Source organism: Hypomesus nipponensis, chromosome 25 (assembly GCF_054491055.1).
Source record: "Hypomesus nipponensis isolate SF chromosome 25, ASM5449105v1, whole genome shotgun sequence".
Lineage (NCBI taxonomy): Eukaryota > Metazoa > Chordata > Actinopteri > Osmeriformes > Osmeridae > Hypomesus > Hypomesus nipponensis.
In genome coordinates, this window is record NC_140385.1 from 12,771,569 (window position 1) to 12,794,522 (window position 22,954).

Here is a 22,954-nt window from a genome sequence, read left to right on the forward strand (position 1 = left end):
ATGGTTTTCTTTATGTTTGACACTTCAAACATCAAGAAAACCATTCAGACAGAAGTTACATGCCAAACTTTGTAAAACTTTGTAAAACACCTTTTTTTAATGATATGCTTCTGTGGCTGTTAATACATAGAAAAGGTGTTTTGTGAAGATGTTTAGCCATTAGATTCCGTTTTTGAGACTTTCATACTTTCATTGCTCTAAAGTGCTTTTCAGCTCCTGAATAGCATTTTCAATGCATTTACAAAGTTTGGCATGTAAATTCTGTCTGAATGGTTTTCTTGATGTTTGACATTTCAAACATCAAGAAAACCATTCAGACAGAAGTTACATGCCAAACTTTGTAAAACTTTGTAAAACACCTTTTTTTAATGATATGCTTCTGTGGCTGTTAATACATGGAAAAGGTGTTTTGTGAAGATGTTTAGCCATTAGATTCCGTTTTTGAGACTTTCATACTTTCATTGCTCTAAAGTGCTTTTCAGCTCCTGAATAGCGTTTTCAATGCATTTACAAAGTTTGGCATGTAACTTCTGTCTGAATGGTTTTCTTGATGTTTGAAGTGTTATGATATGCTTCTGTGGCTGTTAATACATGGAAAATGTGTTTTGTGAAAATGTTTAGCCATAAGATTCGGTTTTTGAGACTTTCATACTTTCATTGCTCTAAAGTGCTTTTCAGCTCCTGAATAGCATTTTCAATGCATTTACAAAGTTTGGCATGTAACTTCTGTCTGAATGGTTTTCTTTAGGTTTGAAGTGTTATAATATGCTTCTATGGCTGTTAATACATGGAAAAGGTGTTTTGTGAAGATGTTTAGCCATTAGATTTAGTTTTTGAGACTTTCATACTTTCATTGCTCTAAAGTGCTTTTCAGCTCCTGAATAGCATTTTCAATGCATTTACAAAGTTTGGCATGTAACTTCTTTCTGAAAGGTTTTCTTGATGTTTGAAGTGTTATAATATGTTTCTGTGGCTGTTAATACATGGAAAAGGTGTTTTGTGAAGATGTTTAGCCATTAGATTCAGTTTTTGAGACTTTCATACTTTCATTGCTCTGAAGTGCTTTTCAGCTCCTGAATAGCGTTTTCAATGCATTTACAAAGTTTGGCATGTAACTTCTGTCTGAATGGTTTTCTTATGTTTGACACTTCAAACATCAAGAAAACCATTCAGACAGAAGTTACATGCCAAACTTTGTAAAACTTTGTAAAACACCTTTTTTTAATGATATGCTTCTGTGGCTGTTAATACATGGAAAAGGTGTTTTGTGAAGATGTTTAGCCATTAGATTCCTTTTTTGAGACTTTCATACTTTCATTGCTCTAAAGTGCTTTTCAGCTCCTGAATAGCGTTTTCAATGCATTTACAAAGTTTGGCATGTAACTTCTGTCTGAATGGTTTTCTTGATGTTTGAAGTGTTATGATATGCTTTTGTGGCTGTTAATACATGGAAAATGTGTTTTGTGTAAATATTTAGCCATTAGATTCCGTTTTTGAGACTTTCATACTTTCATTGCTCTAAAGTGCTTTTCAGCTCCTGAATAGCATTTTCAATGCATTTACAAAGTTTGGCATGTAACTTCTGTCTGAATGGTTTTCTTTAGGTTTGAAGTGTTATAATATGCTTCTATGGCTGTTAATACATGGAAAAGGTGTTTTGTGAAGATGTTTAGCCATTAGATTAAGTTTTTGAGACTTTCATACTTTCATTGCTCTAAAGTGCTTTTCAGCTCCTGAATAGCGTTTTCAATATATTTACAAAGTTTGGCATGTAACTTATGTCTGAATGGTTTTCTTGATGTTTGAAGTGTTATGATATGCTTCTGTGGCTAAGGTCCTTTTCCTCACATACAAAGCTCTACACAGACAAGGACCTAGTTACATTGCAAACTCTCAAATAAACTACACACCAGCTAGAACACTGGGATCATCAAATGCAGGCTTAGTAGAGGTCACCGGAAGCAGTCATAAGAAGATTGGTGATGCAGCCTTTGCCAATTATGCCCCAAACTATGGACCAAAGTACCCATAAATATTAGGAAAGCAAATACACTAGACACTTTTAAAAGACAGCTTAAAACCTTCATTTTTACCAAGGCATTTAACTATTTTTTTTTTTATCTCAGAAGGGTTTTATAATTTTTAGTAGTTATATTATTGTTTTTATAGATTTGCTTTGAATTCCCGCAAAGATTGCGGCTTGTGTTTGACTTGCACTATTGCTTATGCGTTACATTTTATTTATCTGGTTGAGTTATTGTATTTTGTTATTTTGTAGTCTTTATTATTATAATTATTCTTGTTTTTAATTTAATTTTAATTGGGAAACCACAAAGGCAGTGCGAGAGTGCATGTGTTTTGTTATATGTTTGGAAACTGGAAGTGCTGCTCGGATCTAAGACGGATTCGAGAGACCGCAGATAGAGTGCGGCTTGTCTCGGTTGTTATATGTGGAAACTGCAAGTGGCAGCTCGGATCCAAGATGGATTCGAGAGACCGCAGATAGAGTGCGCCTGGTCTGGTTTGTTATATTTGTGGAAACTGCAAGTGGCAGCTCGGATCCAAGACGGATTTGAGAGATGTATACTCTGTATACAGGGAAGGGACCTATCCCCATGAACTACACCACTACAGTCCCATCAAGCTAATTGCCATGTAATTGGCAATAAGATTAGCAGCAAGCATTTGTAGCCAATGCATGTCATAGCAACATGTCATAGCAACGCAACCATAACAGACGCACACAATGCATAAAAGTCCAGTTCATAATACACTTGGCATTTACAATAAATCATTACAGTACTTATTTCACTCATTAAAATGCAAATCAATTTATGACAATTTTGACATGCGTTTTTCTGGATTTTGTTGTTGTTATTCTGTCTCTCACTATTAAACTGATAAACCTACCATTAACCTACCATTTCAATTATAGACTGATAATGTATTTGCCAGCGGGCTGATGTACAAAATCAGCAGGGGATCAAATATTTTTTTCCCTCAGTGTAGGCCTGCTGCCCATACTGCAGTGGGTCACAGCAGCAACCACCGTGGGAAGAGGTGGCAGTGTTCTCCACGACAACCAAAGGGCAGTGGTCCAAGTTTGGGGCTCTGCATCTGTGTGAGGGTGTGCTACAGCGGGCATGGAAAGAGCCAGCAATGGGGGAAGAGAGGTGGCAGGTGGTGGTCCCCAAGGGTCTGCGGGGGATGGTGCTTAAGGCCTTATATGGAGCAGTAGGGTCGGGGCATTTTGAGTCACAAAGACATTCGGGCGTCTCCGCCAGAACTGCAGTTCAGGAGGCACATGGAGGACTTTTGCCGCCACTGTGACCCTTGTATGGCACATAAAGGTCCAACTGGTCGTTCACACATGCCACTCCAACAGTTTTTAGTGGGAGTTCCAATGGAAAGAGTGGACATAGTAGGCCTGTTGTTGCGCTCCAAAATAAGTAACCACTATGTCCTCTTGGACATAGACTATTTTCCCAAATGGCCGGAGGCGTATGCCCTTCTCAATCAAGAGGCAGAGATCATTGTCGATTTGTGGAGGGCATGTTCAGTTGCTTGGATGTGCCAGAGACCCTACAGATCAGACGATCAGGAGAGGAACTTTGAGTCCCAGGTGTTTGCCACCATGTGTGAGTGGTTGGGACCCACCCCCTTGCGGCCCCAGAGTGACGGCTGGGTAGAAAGATTCAATCGCACCTTGGGTCAGCAGCTGGCTATCCTCACCTCTCAGCACCAGAGACCTCAGACATCCATCTGCCCATGGTGCTCATGACATGTCGCTCAGTGGTCCAGGAGTCCATGTCTTGCACACCTGCTCTTCTCATGCTGGGGTGAGAGCTCCTCACCCCAGCAGAGTTGGCGTTTGGTCGTTCCCCTGATTCTCCGGCCATTTCTTATAGGTGTTGAGTACACCAGAAGGCTTCAGGACTACCTTGAGTCAGCCCACAGTTTTGCCCAATAACAGCAACGGATTGCTTCCCCACAGGTGCGAGAGATCCCATTGTTTCCCCTCTGCCCTTCCCACCCCCCTGCCATTTCCCCCTTGACAACGCTAAGGGCCCCAGTGACTGTGTCCCCTGCTCCTTCATCCTGTTCCCTGTCATCCCCAGCCTGGTCTCCTGACCTCCGGGACAACAACCCCTAATCAGGGATGTAGTTCCTTGTCCCCTATCCAATGACTGAGGCCCCTGCCATGGTATCTTTGTCCCTAGCACCACAGGTGCCGTGCTCGCAAAGGCCAAGGACAATAAATGACAACACCTCAGTCATGTCTCTCCAGAGGACCATCATTTATAAGACACAAGAACACTAAGAACATCAGGCCCAGCCAAGCATTTCTATGGGCGTTTGTACTCCTGGAACTAATGCGGGTTGAGCCTTTTCTTGAAGGTGTGGAGACAGTCACCCTGATGGAGGTGGGGAGTTGATTCCACCATGGGGGGCCAGACAGGAGAATAGCTTGTGTCGGGACCGGGCGCTTTTGAGTGGTGGGACCACCAGACGGTTGTAAGAAGAAGACCGTAGGTGACGGGGGGGTGTAAGGGAGAAACTTGATGTAGTCGGGTCCAGTCCCGTTCACCGCTCGGAAGGTCAGTACCAGAGTCTTGAATCTGATACGGGCCGTGATGGGAAGCCAATGGAGGGAGATGAGAAGCGAGGTAACATGGGAGCTTCTGGGTAGATTGAAGACCAGACGGGCCGCTGCGTTCTGAATCCTCTGGAGAGGGCGGGTTGCACATGCTGGGAGACCGGCGAGCAGTGAGTTGCAGTAGTCCAACTTTGAGAGGACAAGTGCTTGGACTAGCAGCTGGGTGGAATGCTCAGACAAGTATCTCCTGATATTTCGGATGTTGTAGAGATCTACACGACCGGGAGACCGTAGCAATGTGGGCTGTGAGGGAGAGCTTGTCATCCATGGTCACCCGGAAGTTCCTGGCAGAGGATGAAGGGGTCACCATCACCGATCTCAGGGTGATTGAAAGATCGTGGGAGATGGAGGGTTTGGCTAGGATGATGATGAGTTCTGTTTTGGCGAGGTTCAGCTGGAGGTAGTGCTCGCTCATCCAGGCAGAGAGGTCTGTGAGGCAGGCCTCGATCCTAGCTGAGATCCCCGGATCAGTCGGGGGGGAACAACAGGTACAGCTGCATGTCGTCAGCATAGCAGAGGTAGGAGAAGCCATGGGAGGTGATGATTGGTCCAGGCAATGGTTTGCAGGGAGAAGAGGAGGGGTCCAAGGACGGAGCCCTGTGGGACACCAGTGGAGAGCTGACGGGGGCCCGTCACTTTGCCTCCCCGGGAGACCTGGTAGGATCTTCCCGACAGGTAGGATGAGATTCACTGAAGTGCAGTGCCAGTGATGCCCATCTTAGAAAGTCTGGCCAGCAGGATTTGATGGTTAACCGTATCAAATGCTGCCGAAAGGTCCAGCTGAATGATGACAGATGACCTCAAAGCCGCTTTGACAGGAGGGCAGTGATGACTGACAGGAGGGCAGTTTCTGTGGAGTGGCCAGTCTTGAAGCCCGATTGGTTGGAGTCAAGCAGGTTGTTCTGAGAGAGAAAGTTTGACAGTTGGTTAGATACAGCGCGTTCAATTGTTTTAGAAAAGAAGGGTAGAGTGAAACCGGTCTGTAGTTCTGGAGGACAGCAGGGGAGGGAGGGAGGGAGGCAGGGAGGGAGGGTTTTTTGAGTAGAGGGCTAACTCTGGCATGTTTGAAGACAGAGGGGAAAGTGCCATGAGTAAAAGAAGAGTTACGGTGCATTCACACTGCAGCGTTTTTTTCCGCTCTGCACCACTGGCCTTCCCACAGAGCACCACGCTCAGGGGCGTGTCAGACAGATTAATTCAGAGCTGTAGTTCTTTTAAATCACTGTTGTAGTTCGTATAATGTCATGGCAAATGTGCCGACAAAATACAACTTTTACACACATTAAGCAAAAATCCGATACGCTTTCCAGATCTGACATGATCTTATCTACAGCACACAATAGGTTATCTTTGTCCACACTTTTTTTAGGCCGAGGAGTACATGCCTGTGCCGACCAAGCAAGACTGGAGGGACATTTCTGAAGGCTTTCTTCAGAGGTGGAACTTCCCAAACAGCCTGGGTTCTATTGATGGCAAGCACGTTGTCATCCAGGCCCCTCACAGCTCAGGGTCACTGTACCACAACTATAAGGGGACATTCTCCATCGTTCTCCTTGCGGTTGTGGATGCTGACTGCATGTTACAGGTCATCGATGTGGGGGGTTACAGTCACAACAGTGACGGTGGGACCCTGGGCAGCTCTGCGTTTGGTTTAGCCCTGAAGGATGGAACCCTGGACCTCCCAGAGAACTGCATCATCCCTGGAGCAGAGCCACGTGGACCACTGCCACACGTCTTTGTGGGTGATGAGGCCTTTCCTCTGCGGAGCAACGTCCTGCACCCCTTCCCTGGGACGAACCTCTACAGGGAGAAGAAGCTTTTCAAGTACCGCCTCAGCCGTGCCAGGTTGATAGTCGAGTGTACGTTTGGTATACTCTCCAACCAGTGGAGAATGTATCAGCGTGTTGTTGGTGTCAACCCAGCAAAGGCGGAGGTTTGTGTGAAAGCCACTTGCATCCTCCACAATTACATCCGGAGGTCCAGGAGAGGTGCTAGGGGATCTCCAGCAGCCAGTCCTGCCCAGGAGGGGTCTGCTGCTCTTCAAGAGGGTCCACGAGTGGGCAGCAACAATGCTGCCATGCAGCCATTTGTGTGAGAGATGCATTCACTGCATACTTCAATGCAACATTTCATATAGCGTGGCATTGAAAACCAAAGGTTCTTTTAAGAGCCACACATACTAATCACAAAAAAGCTAACAGTTCCTAAATGTTATTTTCATAAAATAAGTGTATGGTTGTGTAGTTTCTTATTATCTAATTTGCACTTCTAAAGACAGTTAAAAAAGCAATAGCAAACATGGGCTCCTAAATAGTTAAATACTGAACAACAATACTGAACACCCTCCAGTCCAATCATTACAGATCCTTTGTGTATGTTTAAACTAAAATTATACCAACCATTCATACTACCAATTACAAAAAATGGACACAAGGTTCTGTCAGTGACATTTTTATTTATTTAGTAGGCCTGTCACTCTGTAGCACTCAGCAACGGTGGATGTTAAATTTCAGCTATGAACGCTTGGCTGGTGGCATTCTCTTTAATGAAGGGAAGAGGCTTTAAAAAAAAGCTTGTATTTCTCGGGTGGTGGTGGTTGAGGTGCAGGTGCTTGAATAGCTTCAAGCATCCTCTCCTCAAAATTAGTGAGCCTCTCCTTCCGCACCCTCTTCCTAGCCTGACTGTGAGAGGATGCTGGAGACTGGCCCTTAGCCTCACTGGCAGGCTCATCACTGGCCTGGGTGTCTTGCCCATCTTGGGTGGCTGGGAGCTCTGGCTGGCTGGCTGGCTGGGGACTCTGGCTGGTTGGGGGCTCTGGCTGGCTGGGGGCTCTGGCTGGCTGGCTGGGGGCTCTGGCTGGCTGGGGACTCTGGCTGGCTGGGGGCTCTGGCTGGCTGGCTGGGGGCTCTGGCTCGCTGGGGAGGTTTCCACTTGTCTCCCTAAATTCAATAAATGGAGCTAGGAAGCTCATAACCGCAGCGTACTTCCACGGTCTACCACTCCCTGCACCTGCTCCACTCCTGCACCAATCTTTCTACCTATTTTTTTCTTTTTTGTATAAGCTCCTCAATGTCTTCCATTTTTTTTTGCATACATCGACTAGAAAAAAAGATACATCAGACATAAATGTTGACATGTGTAACCTTTTACTATATTACTCAAAATCTCTGCAAATCAATCGCTAGATTAAGACTTGCCACTACACATTCACTGTATGAATAGCAAGTGGCTGCCAGCCAGCATTTCCACGTTGAATGTCAATCGTGTGCCGGGTGAGCTAGCTAGACTATGCAGCTAGCACAGAAGAAAGTTACGTAATGTGACGAAACTGAATTAAAGTACAAAATACACACCAGGGACGCCGACAACCTCAGCAACCCTGCGCCAGGTATCATTTTTTTGTTTACGTCTCTGTAATTGAACATAGACGTATCATACAATACTGGGTATGAAGACACACATACGATGAGTTGCTCTTCCATCTTGAAACCTCGAAATGTTTACCATGACCAACAGGTGCTACGTTACAAGAAACAACAAACCAACCCAATTGGCCAACGCTAGCGTTTTTCACCCTCCTCATTTACATAAAGTTGAGAAAATCAAACTTTTGACGCCCCGCTCGCTGTCCGCTGCAGTGTGAACGCAACGTTAAGGACATGGAGAAATAAAGTTATGATGGAGGGAGAGATGGTTTGAAAAAGAGGGGAGGGGACAGGATCAAGGTGACAGGAGGTGGGGCATTGAAAGAAAAGTAGGTCAGAGATCTCTGCCTCGGACAGGGGAGAGAAAGCGTTTAGACATTTAGTTGGGTCAGTCATACCTCCATGACTGACCCAACAAAGTGAGTTGGTAGGAAAGGGTGGAGGGGGAGGGTGGGAGGTTAAAAAGGGAGAGAAGGTAGAGAAAAGTTTGTAAGGGTTTGAGGCAGTTAATTTTGTTCAGGAAGTAGTAGGTTTTAGCATCAGTTATGAGGGCAGAGTAGGATTTGAGGAGGGAGTGATGCTTACCGAGGTCCAGACAGGACCTCGGTAAGCATCAAGTCTTTGGACTTGCGCCATCTCCTCTCAGCTGCCCGAAGGATGGACCATTCTTCACGAATAACATCCGTGAGCCACAGGCAGGAGAGAAAATTGCGCAGGCCCGGTGGACAGGGGACAGAGAGTGTCGAGAGATGCAGTTTGTGTGGATAACAGGGTGTTGGTGGCAGTGTCAGTGGGGTGGCACATGAATGGCACATCCATAACATTTGATAGGATATTATGATACACAAACAGTGCTGATGCAACAACATCTACAGTTTCTGTGCAAAAATTGTTTAAGCTACATCAATGCAATCTAATAAACAAATAGTGTCCCTTTGTTACTTTTAAAATAGTTAATGTGTGATTTTAGATGTTAAACAATGTACATTTTCACAACACTATAAATTTTCTCAACTAAAACAGCAACGGCTGTTTTAATGGACTAATATGCTTGTGCTACTTGATTAGTGAAGTAACTTAGACAGTTTCGTCAAGGATGTCTTAAAGTTGAATGACTACCACAATGACAAATAGATAAAAGGGTAAGATAAAAAAAACATACAAAATAAATAACAATAATTTATTGAGTCGCGGCTAATAACTACCCCAATCTTATCTACTTTCGGCCCCGTAACTAGCACAGGCCTTGGCCAAGGCCAGTGCTGGAAAACAACTCCCCTGGAGAGCGCTGAAGCGACACTATTTTGCTCTTCCCCCCCCCCCCCCCACCGACGTCTGTGGTTTGGTCTCCACCCAGGTCATGACCAAGGATGTCTCCTTGCCCATACAATCTGCTTAGGGAGAATCGGACTGATTGTGGCCGAGGTGGAGGGCGCCAGCCCAGACCTACTCACACATTAACTTTCACCTACTACAGATATCACCACCCCCCCACCCCCATCCAACGTCTTCGCCTGCTTGTTTCCCCAGGGTGGCTGGTGGGTCTGTGTCCAGCGCCTATCATGGCTGCAGGTCCAGATGCTGCTTGTCTAACCCCCCCCCCCCCCCGGGAAGCCATTTGTTAAGTGGTATTAAATAAAAATGTATGCTTGTTATCCATCCATCCATGATCTGCCGCTTTTACGGGGGTCGGGTCGCGGGGGCAGCAACCTAAGCAGGGAGGCCCAGACTTACCTCTCCACAGCCACATCTCCTCCGCGACCTGGAGATTGCACTCCACCCTTTTCTGGTCAATAACCATGGCCTCAGATTTAGAGGTGCTGATTCCCATACCAGCTGCTTCGCATTCGGTTGCAAACTGATCCAGTGAGAGCTGAAGTTCAAGGACCGATGAAGCCATCAGGACCACATCATCCGCAAAAAGCAGTGACCCGATGCTGAAGTCACCCAACCGGACCCCCTCAACACCCTGGCTGTGCCTAGAAACTCTGTCCATATAAGTTATGAACAGAATCAGTGACAAGGGGCAGCCTGGTGGAGTCCAACCCTCACCGGGAACAAGTTCGACTTACTGCCGGCAATGCGGACCAGACTCTGGCACCGGTCATACAGGGACCGGACAGCCCGATCATGGAATCTGGTACCCCGTACTCCCGGAGCACCCCCCACATGAGGCCCCGAGGGACAAGGTGGAACGCCTTTTCCAAATCCACAAAACATGAGTAGACTGGTTGGGCGAACTCGCAGGCACCCTTCAGGACCCTGCTGAGGGTGCAGAGCTGGTCCACAGTTCCATGGCCAGGACGAAAACCACATTCCTCCTCCTGAATCCAAGGTTCGAGAATCCGACGGACCCTCCTCTCCAGGACCCCTGAATAGACTTTCCCAGGAAAGCTGAGGAGTGTGATCCCCCTAAAGTCTCCCTAAAGTTAGAGCACATCCTCCGGTCCCCTTTTTTTATGTGGGGAACCACCACCCCGCTCTGCCAGTCCAGAGGCACTGTCCCCGATGTCCACGCGATGTTGCAGAGTCGTGTCAAACAAGACAGCCCAACAACATCCAGAGCCTTAAGGAACCCCCGGGCGGACCTCATTCACCCCAGGGGCCCCGCCACCGCGGAACTTTTTAACCACCTCCGCGACCTCAGCCCCAGAAATAGAAGGCAGGGTTTTTCCTGGGTCAAAATGGGTCTTCGGTGCTCCAAACAAAAACAAAACAGTCTGTGTTACAGTGTCACCTTATTAGCAGACATCTATGTTGTTTTTTGTGTGTTTTTTTTAACCATTTCACAAATAATGGAGGCCATGCTTGAGGAAATCATTTTGCATCCACTTTAGATTAAAATAGATAGGCTAATATATTGACAATAGTCCAAGCCCCATGGTGCTATCATGTATGGTTCAAAGATGATCAAGGTTTACCTCTTTACATATATATGCAAACTACTGAAATATATATTAATATAATGTAGAACTAACCAGTGGTCAGAAATGGAACACACAAATTATAAAATTCAAGTTTATTGAAGAAAGCTATTGCGCATGCACACCACAGTTGCGTCTGGATCAGACAAGAAGACACACTCGATCTTTTTTTATCAACGCGAAACTTTACTATTTACTATTGATCAAAACAGAACGAGGGTTCAGCTGTACTGTAAAATACTATTAAACATTTGCGGACATGCACTGCGCGAGTGATTAATTGCGATGACGGCTCCAATAGAAGTTATAGCGAGCACATAGAACTTTATTTATACTTTCTAATCAATGTATTTATTCCCAGGTGTTTTGCAATTTCCTTTTATTTTCTTTGTAACTATACTATATATTATCATTCCAGGTTAAGAACACCAATGGAAGCTACGTTAGAAATCGTTAATCAAACTTTTGTCAGCATTTTTAGTGGAAATTTTATTTGCATTTGTACAGGTGTATTCGTGCACGTCGGGCTGGCCCTCGCAGTGGAACGACTATGGCAAGCCATTTAATCAATAAACCAATCAATTCTTGATATCCAAAATTCGAATTCTTGATATCCAAAATGCAATTCTTGATATCCAAAATTCGAATTGTTGATATAAAAAATGCAATTCTTGATATCCAAAATTTGAATTGTTGATATCAACAATTAGAATTCTTTATATCCAAAATGCAATTCTGGATATCAAGTTAGCATACATTATGTAAATTTAACATAATTAAAAAACTATAATACAAAATAACTAATAATAATAAAATATGTATTTTGTATTTCTTAGTTTTTAATTTTCTGACACTTTTTTTGACCCGGAAGTGGCTGAACTTGCAGTGCAGTCAGAACAACCCTCCACCCCTCGCCCCTCGGCTTGAAGCAACGGCCCCGGTGGATGTAAGTGGTATTGCATTTACGGTTAGGTTCCCGACTCTTCCGGTCGTTTTGATTCTATTAACTCCAGTCAACATTTACAAAACTATCCCCCCCAAACATTTTTGTTCAATTCTTGAACCTGGCTCATACTACTTGCTTTTTCTTAGAATAATTTTTCCTAATTTTTGCTAAGTTTGAAACCAATCCGAAATGGGTAAACTAGCACTCCATTTATTTGCCTATTTCAACAGTTTCCTGCAAATGTGCTCGCGGATACTAACAGGGCACGAGCACAAAAGTTCACATTGGCCGATAGCCAATTTACATTGAGCTGAATGAGCACAGGGAGAAATGGCTTGAGTTAACTGCCTTGTTGTAGCAAGTTTAGCAAATGGTTGTCACACATACATATAATGTTAGTATAGTTTATTCACGTTATTTTAAAACAGATTTGATTTTTGTAAAAAAAAAAAACATTTATGACATGATGGCAAATATATTATGTTAAGCACGAGCAGAGATTGTTGACATATCTATCTGGAGCAAAGACGAAGCTTAATACTTTAACCGTTAACCACAATAGGAAATTATATATATTTAAATAATATTAGTCTTGCCTTCAGAAGCTTTTGTTAAACACACCCATTATTCTTTTCAAGACAGACTACTTTTGTGGGACAATGAAGGTCCTCAGTGACTAAGTTTCACCCCCACTTACATCTGATGGAAACGTATTGTAGCCTATATGGTTCTGTGAATATGCCCCTTTCAAAGGCAAATGTTCAATAAAATATATTTTAGACACAGTTCTCAAGCTTTTATTTATTCATTACCAAGTCTTGTTAGATTACGTTATATCCATTAATAGGCGTTTGGTTTTGTAGGATGAACATATAAAACACAGGCCACATTTCTACACTGATGATAAATTGAAGGCAGTGTGAATTTAATTTTGTTTGAATATAAAGTTGACAGTAAGCTATGGTAAGTCTGCATTATGGAAGATTTTGGTGACCAAAATAACTATTAAGCTTTCTTTGCCTGACAGAGCAGTTCATGTTAACAGTTTGTCATCCGATACAATGCGTTGGAAATCATACTCATATCACAAAAAAGCAACATGTGATGAGTTCCATCTAGAATAGCCCTATATTCAGCCCTACAGCCTATTTCTAAAAAAACAAGTGAAAGGAATACTATACAGTGACAGAATACATTTCCATTAAGTTTGCATCATGTCTCTTGATTCTTATCAGACTTGTACCCCATTCTGCCCATAGATTCTGCCACTGCAATGCTTTAGCTCACATGCTCGTAACCATATAATTCTATGCTTGCGACTGGTTGTCACAAAGTATGACGTGTACAGCTAGTTGCAAGCATGCACGAGGTCTCCGAGCTAGGGAAAGAAAGAGCCACTGTTTAAAGGTAGACCGGAAGAGTCGGAAGTGGAAAGATGGCCGCGTCCAATCTCGCGCTCTCGCTTGCCTCACTGCGCCACTGTGCACTTTCCATAAATAGGAATGGGGACGCCATCTTGGAAGACAAAAGTAGCTTACTCTAGTTATATTAACTCTATGGTCGGTACACATCAGCTGTTACCAGCCAATAAAGTCCAATAGGCCTCCTTCTTCAGCTTGACGGCATCCCTCACCTCCCGCGTCCACTACCGGGTCCGAGGGTTACCGCCGCGACATGCACCAAAGGTAGAGGGAGGCTACCCCCTTGTCCACCGGAGTGAACCCCAACATACAGGTGCCGAACCGAGGGGAAACAAGTATTCCCACCCCAGCTTGACCTCACCGAGGGCAACTCCAGAGTGGAAGCGAGTCCAGCCCCTCTCAAAGAGACTGGTTCCGGAGCCGATGCTTTACGTTGAGGCGAGGCCGACTATATCTAGCCGGAACCTCTCTACCTTGCGCACCAGCTCAGGCTCCTTTCCCGCCTGCGAGGTGATGTTCCACGTCCCTAGAGCGAGCTTCTGCAGCCGAGGATCAGACCGCCAAGGCCCCCACCTTCGGCCGCCGCCCGTCTCACTGGCTTGTTATTCAATAAAACAGAATTCTTTGGTGTCCTTTATACCACTTAGAATTGTCACGTAAAGTAAAGTAAAATAATGACTTGGTACATTTTTTTTTTTACTTTTCATAATAAATGTACCTACAGCATAGCTATAACTTCAAACAGACATTTTGGTGTGTTATTTAAGAATCATTTTTTGGGGTGTATATTTTTTATTTAATCACATTTAAATCAAACATTTGTATTTATAATTTGTATTAATAATTCAACATGTTACAAATCGGTCACTCCAGAAGTTATGTAGATATTCATATCTATTCTACAGAAAATAACATGATCACTGAAACCATTTGCAAAGATGGGCGTTATTATATCCTTAACATGTTGCATTTACTTCTCTGGAAAGTATTTAAATGTACTTACATTCATACACGGGGAATCATATCAACAATCAATATTAAATTAAATTATATTTTGTTGTAACATTTTAGCCAATATGTGTTGAATTCTAAATCATTTTGGTTATTCATGACCTTCTAAATTGGTAGATTTGTACTAAACGTTCTGCATTAACAGAGTAATTGGTAGTAATTAGTAGAATAACCCTTCAAGTTGTATTAGGGCACTAGATATTCAGTGAAAAGTGAGCCCAAAATCCTGATCTATTTACCATTCAACCGTGCTTGCCGCACTTGTTTCGACACAAATTCGCTTGAATTTATAGGAATGTAATGCAGGCTTATTTTCCCCTGTATAAAAAAATAGTAACATATTGAGCTGAAGAAGTAAATACAGGCAGACAATGTGCACAATACATGAAAACACGAAACAATTTACTTTGTATAGTTTATATGGAAATACAATCTGCAAAATGTCCATGTTGTTGTGGTCATAATAATTAATGTCAACATAAGATTGTGTTACTGAAGATATGTTCACTGATTAACATTTTTTAAATTAAGATGCAATGTGACCTGATTTGCTTTCTAAGACAGATGTATTTTATTTCTATTAGAATCCCTACAAACAGATGAAAGATTAGCTAAAAATGAAAAATAAACAATCACAAAAAGGTTAAGGAAAAAAAGGTATATCACAGTCTACGTATAACCCCCAAATTAAGTTTAAATTGGGGATTCATTTTTACATGTAAATATTGTTTAAAATGTGTGATATTTTTCAAATCAAATGCATTGTACAATAACAGCCAGTACTAACAGTACTATACTACAAAAAGTATATAGTATAAGTCCTAGTGCTGTTAAATGACAATTGGGGGATTGATTTGTAGGCTCTGTAACTTTCTAAAATACAGATTAATTTTTTTGTCTAACCTTGACATAATTACTTAGATATTTCTATAGTTAGGCTTTCTCAACGAAAGGAAAGCTGATTATATACACAGATATTTTGTATTTAAGACATGTGTGCTTATATCATGGAATGTTTTAGAGTTGATCTGGCTGATTGATTGTCCATGACCTCAAATCTTTCCCATCTATGTGATAAACCAACAAATACAAGACACAACAAAAACTGCTTGTCCAGAAATGCATTACAACAAAATCACAACATCCATTGTTAAGACCAACAAGTTATTATTTTAGTGATGACGGCATTCTGACATCAAACTACACACATATGGTTTAAATGTTCCCATTGTAGACAAAGTAGCGAAACAAATAATGAGAATGGATAGAAGAAGGGACAAGCACAGTCATATGGACATCTGCACTTTAAAGGACTAACAGCAGATTTAATTCTACTTAAAAGCACCCTAAGGGGGATGATAAATAAGCAGAGTTACTGGCACACTGGAAAACCTATGCAGATGGATGAAAACCTTACAGAAAAGACAGGGCTGAAAAGTACCTTTTTAGTATCATATTTGGATGATATAAACGTGTGGAAATAATCTGTTCACTGCACAAAAGTTGTGCACCAATCACAACAACCTATTTTCCCTCCTCCCTTGCACTCCTTCTTGTAGATCTCCCAATGTACTTTAAGAGAGAACCACATGTGAAATTAATGAACTGAGAAGTGTCAGATGACAGGAGCTCCAAAGCACTTAAGGCACAACTGTACATTGGTGCTAGGAGGCTGGTCAATGCGAAGCAGGACCTTGAGCTGATCTGGACTAAGTTCATCATAGGCTAGACGGTACTCCCTGTCGAAGGCCTCTGTAAAAAGACATGAAAGAAACAATGTTCAGCTTTTTATAACAAAAACAATGTACTTAGAATGTGCAGTCATTCATCCATGACATCAATTTATTCTGTACATCATAATCGTCCATCTACATTTTAAAGTTGATTTAAAATTTAAATGTCCCAAAGATGCAATTTGGCATGCATTATGCAAACATTGTGGTTGTACATAAGACATATTAATTTACAACCATAAGCATAACAGCTGTGTAAAGCCAAAAAGGGTCACCTGTCACCAAATTATTAAGCTAATTAATTGATGTATTTTACTCCGGATGAGCAAGGACAAGTTTTACATATGCTTTTCATTTTGTACTTGGGATAGACAAACTTGGGTCTGGCTTAGGTAATGCACACACACACAAACAATGAGTTATTAAATACAATTAGGAATATTGATAAAAGCTGTTGACCATGTAATTAGTAGGACCAGCCTTTACATTTATTCATTTAGCAGACGCTTTTATCCAAAGCGACTTCCAAGAGATAGCTTTACAAAGTGCATAGGTCCTTTCTAATGATTATTTTACACACTTTTAATCAATGGAAAAAATAGGTAGGCCAATCCCTGTGGGCCATGTCAAGAGGATGATGCCCCCTTTGAATAATAGACACTGATCTCAAAAGGACCCCTTAATAAAATATATATAACATGGTGGTCTGTCTTTCCTTAATTAAGTTAATTTATCTCAAACAACTATTCTTTTTTAACAAAAACTATAGTATTACTTGTATGGTATATCGACATGGCCCATGATCTATGTGCTTAATGATCAAACATCCAACAGTCATACAGTTAGCTGTACAGTTACTGTTAGTAACTGTTACACCATACAATTAACTTACCCACATCAATGTTCTCCCGTCCTAATGCCACCAGTGCAAGAAACAGTATTTCTCTGTAGATGCTTCTGAGAGGCACAGAGAATACCACCACCCCCCCCCACAAAAAAAGAAGCTTTTTATCATTCATTACTCAGTGTATCTGAAAACAATGAGGTGGTAACAAAATATATATATATATATATTTATATTATAACATTTGTCAGAGGATTGTATTAAACAACTCACCTCTGGCGTTTAACTTCCGGGTGGCGTTTCACCTCTCGAATTAGCAAGTTAATGGGGCCGAAGACATCGTTGGTCTGAATACTTCTGACAATACTATTTAGCAGGGTCCTTGTCTCCTGGTGGTCTGTTGGGGCCAAGGTCCCCTTCTTCTCCCCTATAAAACAACAGCTGGAAATTGTAAACTTCATTGAAAACGGTTTTCTAATCAATTTATGTTTTTAGAGATTGAAATGATTAGATTTTTTATCTTACCAAAATGTAATATTATGTAAGAATGTAATAAAATATGTATCAGGATTAGTACCACAGTATACAATTTCACACATTTATTTCCATTAATTTACTTAATTCCCATAAATATTCAAAATTGTAAGCCTGGAAATATATATTCGTGTATTGCCTTCCCAAGGTTCTTCAAAAACTTCTCCTGGTTTCCCATATCTGTGAATCTTGATGTATTTATTACATGTTTGTGTGTCTACTCACACAGTGCTCTCCAGAGCTGGTAGAGTGGTTCCCCAGGTTCCTGGTGGAGGTTGATATTGTCCCACAACAGCTGCACAAATACCTGTTTACTGTCCTGAGACAGAGATGTCTGAGGGAGCTACAAAGAAGCATGGACAAATACATAAACATGCATATACAAAACTCACACACACACAAAAAAACAAATACATTGTATCCATCTGACAGATCACAATTTGTCCACTGTGACGGACGTTCATGAAGGAGCTCTATTGTGGAGTACTGCAGGGTTCTGTCCTAGGTCCTCTGCTATTTTCTCTACATGCTGTCACTAGGAAACAAAATTTGAAGTTCTGGAGACAACCTCAGTGCTATGCAGATGACACCCATCTATACATATCCCATGAGTAGTGGTTCCCAACCCTGGTCCTCAGGGCATCCCATCCTGCCTGTTTTAGATGTTTCCCTGCTCCAACACACCTGATTCAAATGAATGGGTCGTTATCAAGCTCTGCAGAAGCCTGCTTATGATCATTCATTTGAATCAGGTGTGTTGGAGCAGGGAAACATCTAAAACAGGCAGGACTGGGTGCCATGAGGACAAGGGTTGGGAACCACAGACCTAGAGCCTGGAGAACTACCACACGCTCTTGAAACGTGTCCGTGCCTGTGTGGGGCGGCTGTGGCTCAGTTGGTAGAGAGGGTTGTCTGTTAATCGCAAGGTTGGCGGTTCGATCACCGACTTCTCCTCGGTCAAGTATCCTTGAGCAAGACTCTGAACCTCAAGTTGCTCCCGATGGGCAGGCCGGCGCCTTGCATGGTAGCTTGCTGCCCTCGGTATGTGTGAGTGTGAGTGTGAGTATGAATGGGTGAATGAGAGGCAAAACATTGTAAAGTGCCTTGAGTGCCGCTATGGTAGAAAAGCGCTATATAAATGCAGTTCATTTACCATTCTGTGCGATAAGAACATGTCTAAGAACAACAGCCAATTTCGTACTTCTCAGCTTGGATAAAACATACTCATCAAACTCTGGCCAGCTGGTCAAAAATGACAGTGGATCCATACCTCTCATTTGAATACCATATTAAGACATTAGTGAAACTGCATTTTTCCATGTACTCAACATCACTAAAATAAGAAATTTCCCCTAAAAGGATGATGTATACATGCATTTGTTACATCCCAATTGGACTACTGCAATGTATTATTCTCTGGCCTCCCAAATACCTATATCAAAAATTTGAGACTGTTGCAAAATGCCAAGGGAAGACTGCTTACTAGAACGAGAAAATACAACCATAAAACATTTACTCTCGCCTCTCTACAATGGCTCCCAAACCAGAGCTGATTTCAAAATCCTACTCCTAACCTACAAATCAATACACGGATTAGGACCGATTTACCTCTCTGGTATCCTTGCACCCAATAAGGAAACTATGACCGCAAAATGCCGGTTATCTTGTAGTTCCCATAATCAACAAAAAAACTGCTGGGGGCAGGGAACTTTGAAACTCCCTGTTTCAAAGGAGGCTGACACAATTTCAAAGCTACATTAAAAACCTTTATTTATGGCTGCTTAGATTAAACTTAAAAAAAACATACATAGCATAACATAAAGCATATTGTCTCCAGATAAAATTGAAAGCATCTGTATTTAAGATATAAAAAACATAATGAGAACAAGAGAAAGAACCAACCTGCACTCCATTGTTGCAGTGTTCGGAGGTGAGAATGAGGCCTGCCAGGTTACTTGGCAGATCCAAACGATGGAAATACCACACCAGATTCCAGAAAATTATAGGATGCTGACTCAGGAATTTTTGAGTGTAGATAACCTGATATGCAAACACAAAAAATACATAAATGATTTCACCAAAATAACAGGTCAAGTAAAGACTAAGACTAATAAGAGTAGTTTGTGTTAAAAGTCCCATGACATGAACATGTCACTTTAGCATCATAGGTTATTTTACATTAATATGAGTTCCCCTAGCCTGCCTTTGGTCCCCCAGTGGCTAGAAAATGTTGATAGGTGTAAACCAAGCCCTGGGTATTCTTCTCCGCCTTTGAGGAAACTAAAGCTCAAACGCTCGGTTTTGAAAATGTTCCTCTTATGTCGTCATAAGAGGGAAGGTTACTTCCCTTTTCTCTGCTTTGCCCACTCAGAGAATCTGGCCCGCCCATGAGAAACTGAGCTGTGTGAGTGCGATATCGCTTTTTCCTCATGTCTTGCAAACGAATGAAGCATAACAGTTGCTCAGTGTTTGGATGTACAAATGCAAACCAAGTATTTTTTTGTTCTTTCGTCCGAGCCTTTGAAGGACCAGTGTCTTAATTGTATTTTCTCTGGAAATGTGCCAACACAACTTCCCAAAGTTGTGTATGTCTGCGCCAACGTTTCCTCAACTTGGGCCAATACTATGCCGTAGTCTGGATCAGTACCAACTCTCCTTGGTCCAGCTACAAACCTCGGACAAGTAAGTCAACTAACGCTATATCATTTTGTTGCTTTACTGTGTAGCCTACGGCAAGGCTGTAATCATAATATATAATTGGGGGGACAAATCTGGTAAAAATGCCCCCCCCCCCAACATATTGATATAAGAATACAAATATAAATGTGGTAAGCTACGACAGGCAACCACGGACGCTGTCCGAAATTATCATAAATGTAATTTGTCCCCCCCAATGTTGACTCCATGGCTACAGCCTTGGCCTATGGTTACTAAGCCTAGTTTCCCTTAGAATGTGGCTGTAACATTACCTCTGCAGCTAACAGCCCAGTTACTGTTGCTATGTAAAGGTAGATAGCATCAAGAATGTGTGTGAATAAACACACTGTAATGCGAGTGTGTGTATTACCCCAAATAACAAAGGGTAATCAAAGGGTGTTTTACAACCGGAGGATTGACCAGAAAATTAGAAACTGTTCTTTGTCAGAATCAAAACGTAAAAAAACAGATTTGAATCAATCCGCAATGAATTCACTTACCAGCACAGCGTCTCATCCAATTGAGCCATTCATAGAGCTAGTTATTGCTGTGTTCAGTTACTGTTTAAAAAAATCAAGCCGTTTCTCCTGTGGCAAGCATTGTTAAGAGTCAGCCAAAGTTCAACAGCTATAATTCTGTCATTTTTTGACATACCAAGGTGAAATTTCGCACGGTACTTTAGAGTGATGTCATCTTGAAGCCTATTAGGTTTCATAAACCATCAGTCAAAATTATATTTGATTTACCCCCACCCGCCACCTACCTACCACCACCTACCTACCGTCTGGAGGTCCCACCGCTCAAGACTGCCCGGTCCCAACACAAGCTCTTCTCCTGCCTGGCCCCCCAGTGGTGGAATCAACTACCCACCTCCATCAGAGACACAGACTGTCTCTCCACCTTCAAAAGAAGGCTCAAGACACACTTGTTCCAGGAGTACAACGGTACTTAGGAATGGTTTGCTGAACCCAATGCTAGTTTCCTCAAGGATCACAATGACTCTTGCTTAGAGACTGTTGCTCTTGTTGGTTAGTGGTAGCTATTTTAAACTGTTGTATTCTATTTTAGTTAATATTATTTTTATTTTACTGTTGCTTGCTTTTCTATAGGTAAACTTGCACTTAGAGATTCATGTTTTTTAATAATAACTTGCTTAACTACATGCTCTTATGGTTTTTCCCTTTGGCACTTGTTCACAATGTGTGCTTCTTGTTTTGGCTACCCGCTTTGGGGCTATCTTGTTGTTATTATCAGTGACCTATGCACTTTGTAAAGCTCTCTCTTGGAAGTCCCTTTGGATAAAAGCGTCTGCTAAATGAATAAATGTAATGTAATGTAAATTTAAATGTATTGAAACAAAGATATTGAGGCAATGTGGACATTTACATAAATACACCACTTTCAGACATTTTGCATTGCATTCCTTATCCCTTTTCAAACTATAAAAAGACATGTATTCTACACATTGGACTTATGGGTCAAGAAAAGAAGAGTTTTGAAGGTTGTCCCAAGTTTGGAGAGTACAAGAACAATTCGTAAGTGATGTTATGGGTCCTTGACATTTATTTGTTCCCCAATTTGGGGTAATGGGGTGCAGGGGAAATCACGTAGACTTTTTCCTGTGGCAAGCGTCAGATTATACCCAAGTATAAACAGCTGTAATACAGTCATATTTTGACATATCTGTGATTGTGGTCTAAAGGTGATTGTGGTCGTTTTTTATGAAAATTCCAAATGGCCGACATCCAAAATGGCGGCCCGGGACAAAGTGATATCTTTCACCTTGGTATGCCACGTAGAATCAGAAGAGACACAAAAAAAGCGTTTTTTTTGTTGCATTACCTGACCAGTAGGTGATGCTGTGCCGAAACTGCAACTACCAGTAAATCATGCTTGTGATTACATTTCCAATGGTTTGTCTCCATATGATTAATGGTTGCAGAGTTATGGCCTCACAGCTGGTTTGGCGTGCTCTTTGTCAAAATCCTTTGCGCATTATTTGTGAACGGTTTGACTTATCAATGAAAGTATAGTCTGAAGATGATCAAATACGATTTTTATGAAAATCGGAGCAGCGGCCTAGGAGGAGTTCGAAAAAGTAGGTTTTTCAGAAAATACAAAATGATGGAAAAACCTTCATGATGACAATGACTTCATAGGGTCCAGTTGAATCATCTACATCTAAGGAATCCAATGATACCTCACTTTCGAAAAATGGATTTTGAAATTTTTTGGTTGAAAGAAACCACAATTTCTGATATGGAAATGATTAGAAAATGGGTCAAAGCAACCAAAGGACAAAAGGGTTAAGGGGAGACACCCCAGTGAATAGGGATAACATGTCAACATGAAACCTCCCAAGTTGATGACTAATAGTAGGTCAAATATTGTTTTCATTACTAGTTTCCCATAAATGTATGTTTAAATGAGCAAACAATGCATTAAGTTGTAAAATATGATATCATTTGCATACATTTCCCTTTGGATATCTCTTTTCCATCCCTCCATTAATCGGAATATGGTGGCAACAGCCATTAAAGAAAATCCGTTGCAAATTGTGTGGCAGACCGTGTTCTTGCTCAAGTTCTCCACATCACCCACTATCAATCAAACTTTATTCAGAAAGGGGTGGTGGTGCCTTGAAGCTGCGTGCGCATCCTCATTATTTGTAAACACAATCTGTATGTAAAGATAACATCGAAGCTGGCAATTTTGGAAAATCTGACTGCAGTGTTTTTATACCATATGTAGGCTAATGTGTT

The 22,954-nt window shown here is 41.9% G+C and overlaps 1 protein-coding gene across 6 annotated transcripts in view; it reads right to left on the reverse strand.

Moving 5' to 3' along the window:
• Window positions 1-14,785: 14,785 nt before the first annotated feature.
• The window catches only part of dennd4c (DENN/MADD domain containing 4C), a 193,019-nt gene continuing 184,850 nt past the window's right edge, over window positions 14,786-22,954 (reverse strand). For 4 of the 6 annotated variants that reach the window (XM_084691295.1, XM_084691293.1, XM_084691292.1 and 1 more), the window contains 5 exons: window positions 19,398-19,535; window positions 17,721-17,838; window positions 17,235-17,388; window positions 17,010-17,074; window positions 14,786-16,136 (listed from right to left, as the gene is read on the reverse strand). In XM_084691295.1, the coding sequence (XP_084547421.1) occupies window positions 16,000-16,136; window positions 17,010-17,074; window positions 17,235-17,388; window positions 17,721-17,838; window positions 19,398-19,535 (612 nt within the window). In that variant the 3' untranslated portion in view covers window positions 14,786-15,999. Of the gene's footprint in view, window positions 16,137-17,009; window positions 17,075-17,234; window positions 17,389-17,720; window positions 17,839-19,397; window positions 19,536-22,954 lie in introns of those variants that run through there. The other 2 variants (XM_084691291.1, XR_014746727.1) reach the window with 2 other exon arrangements.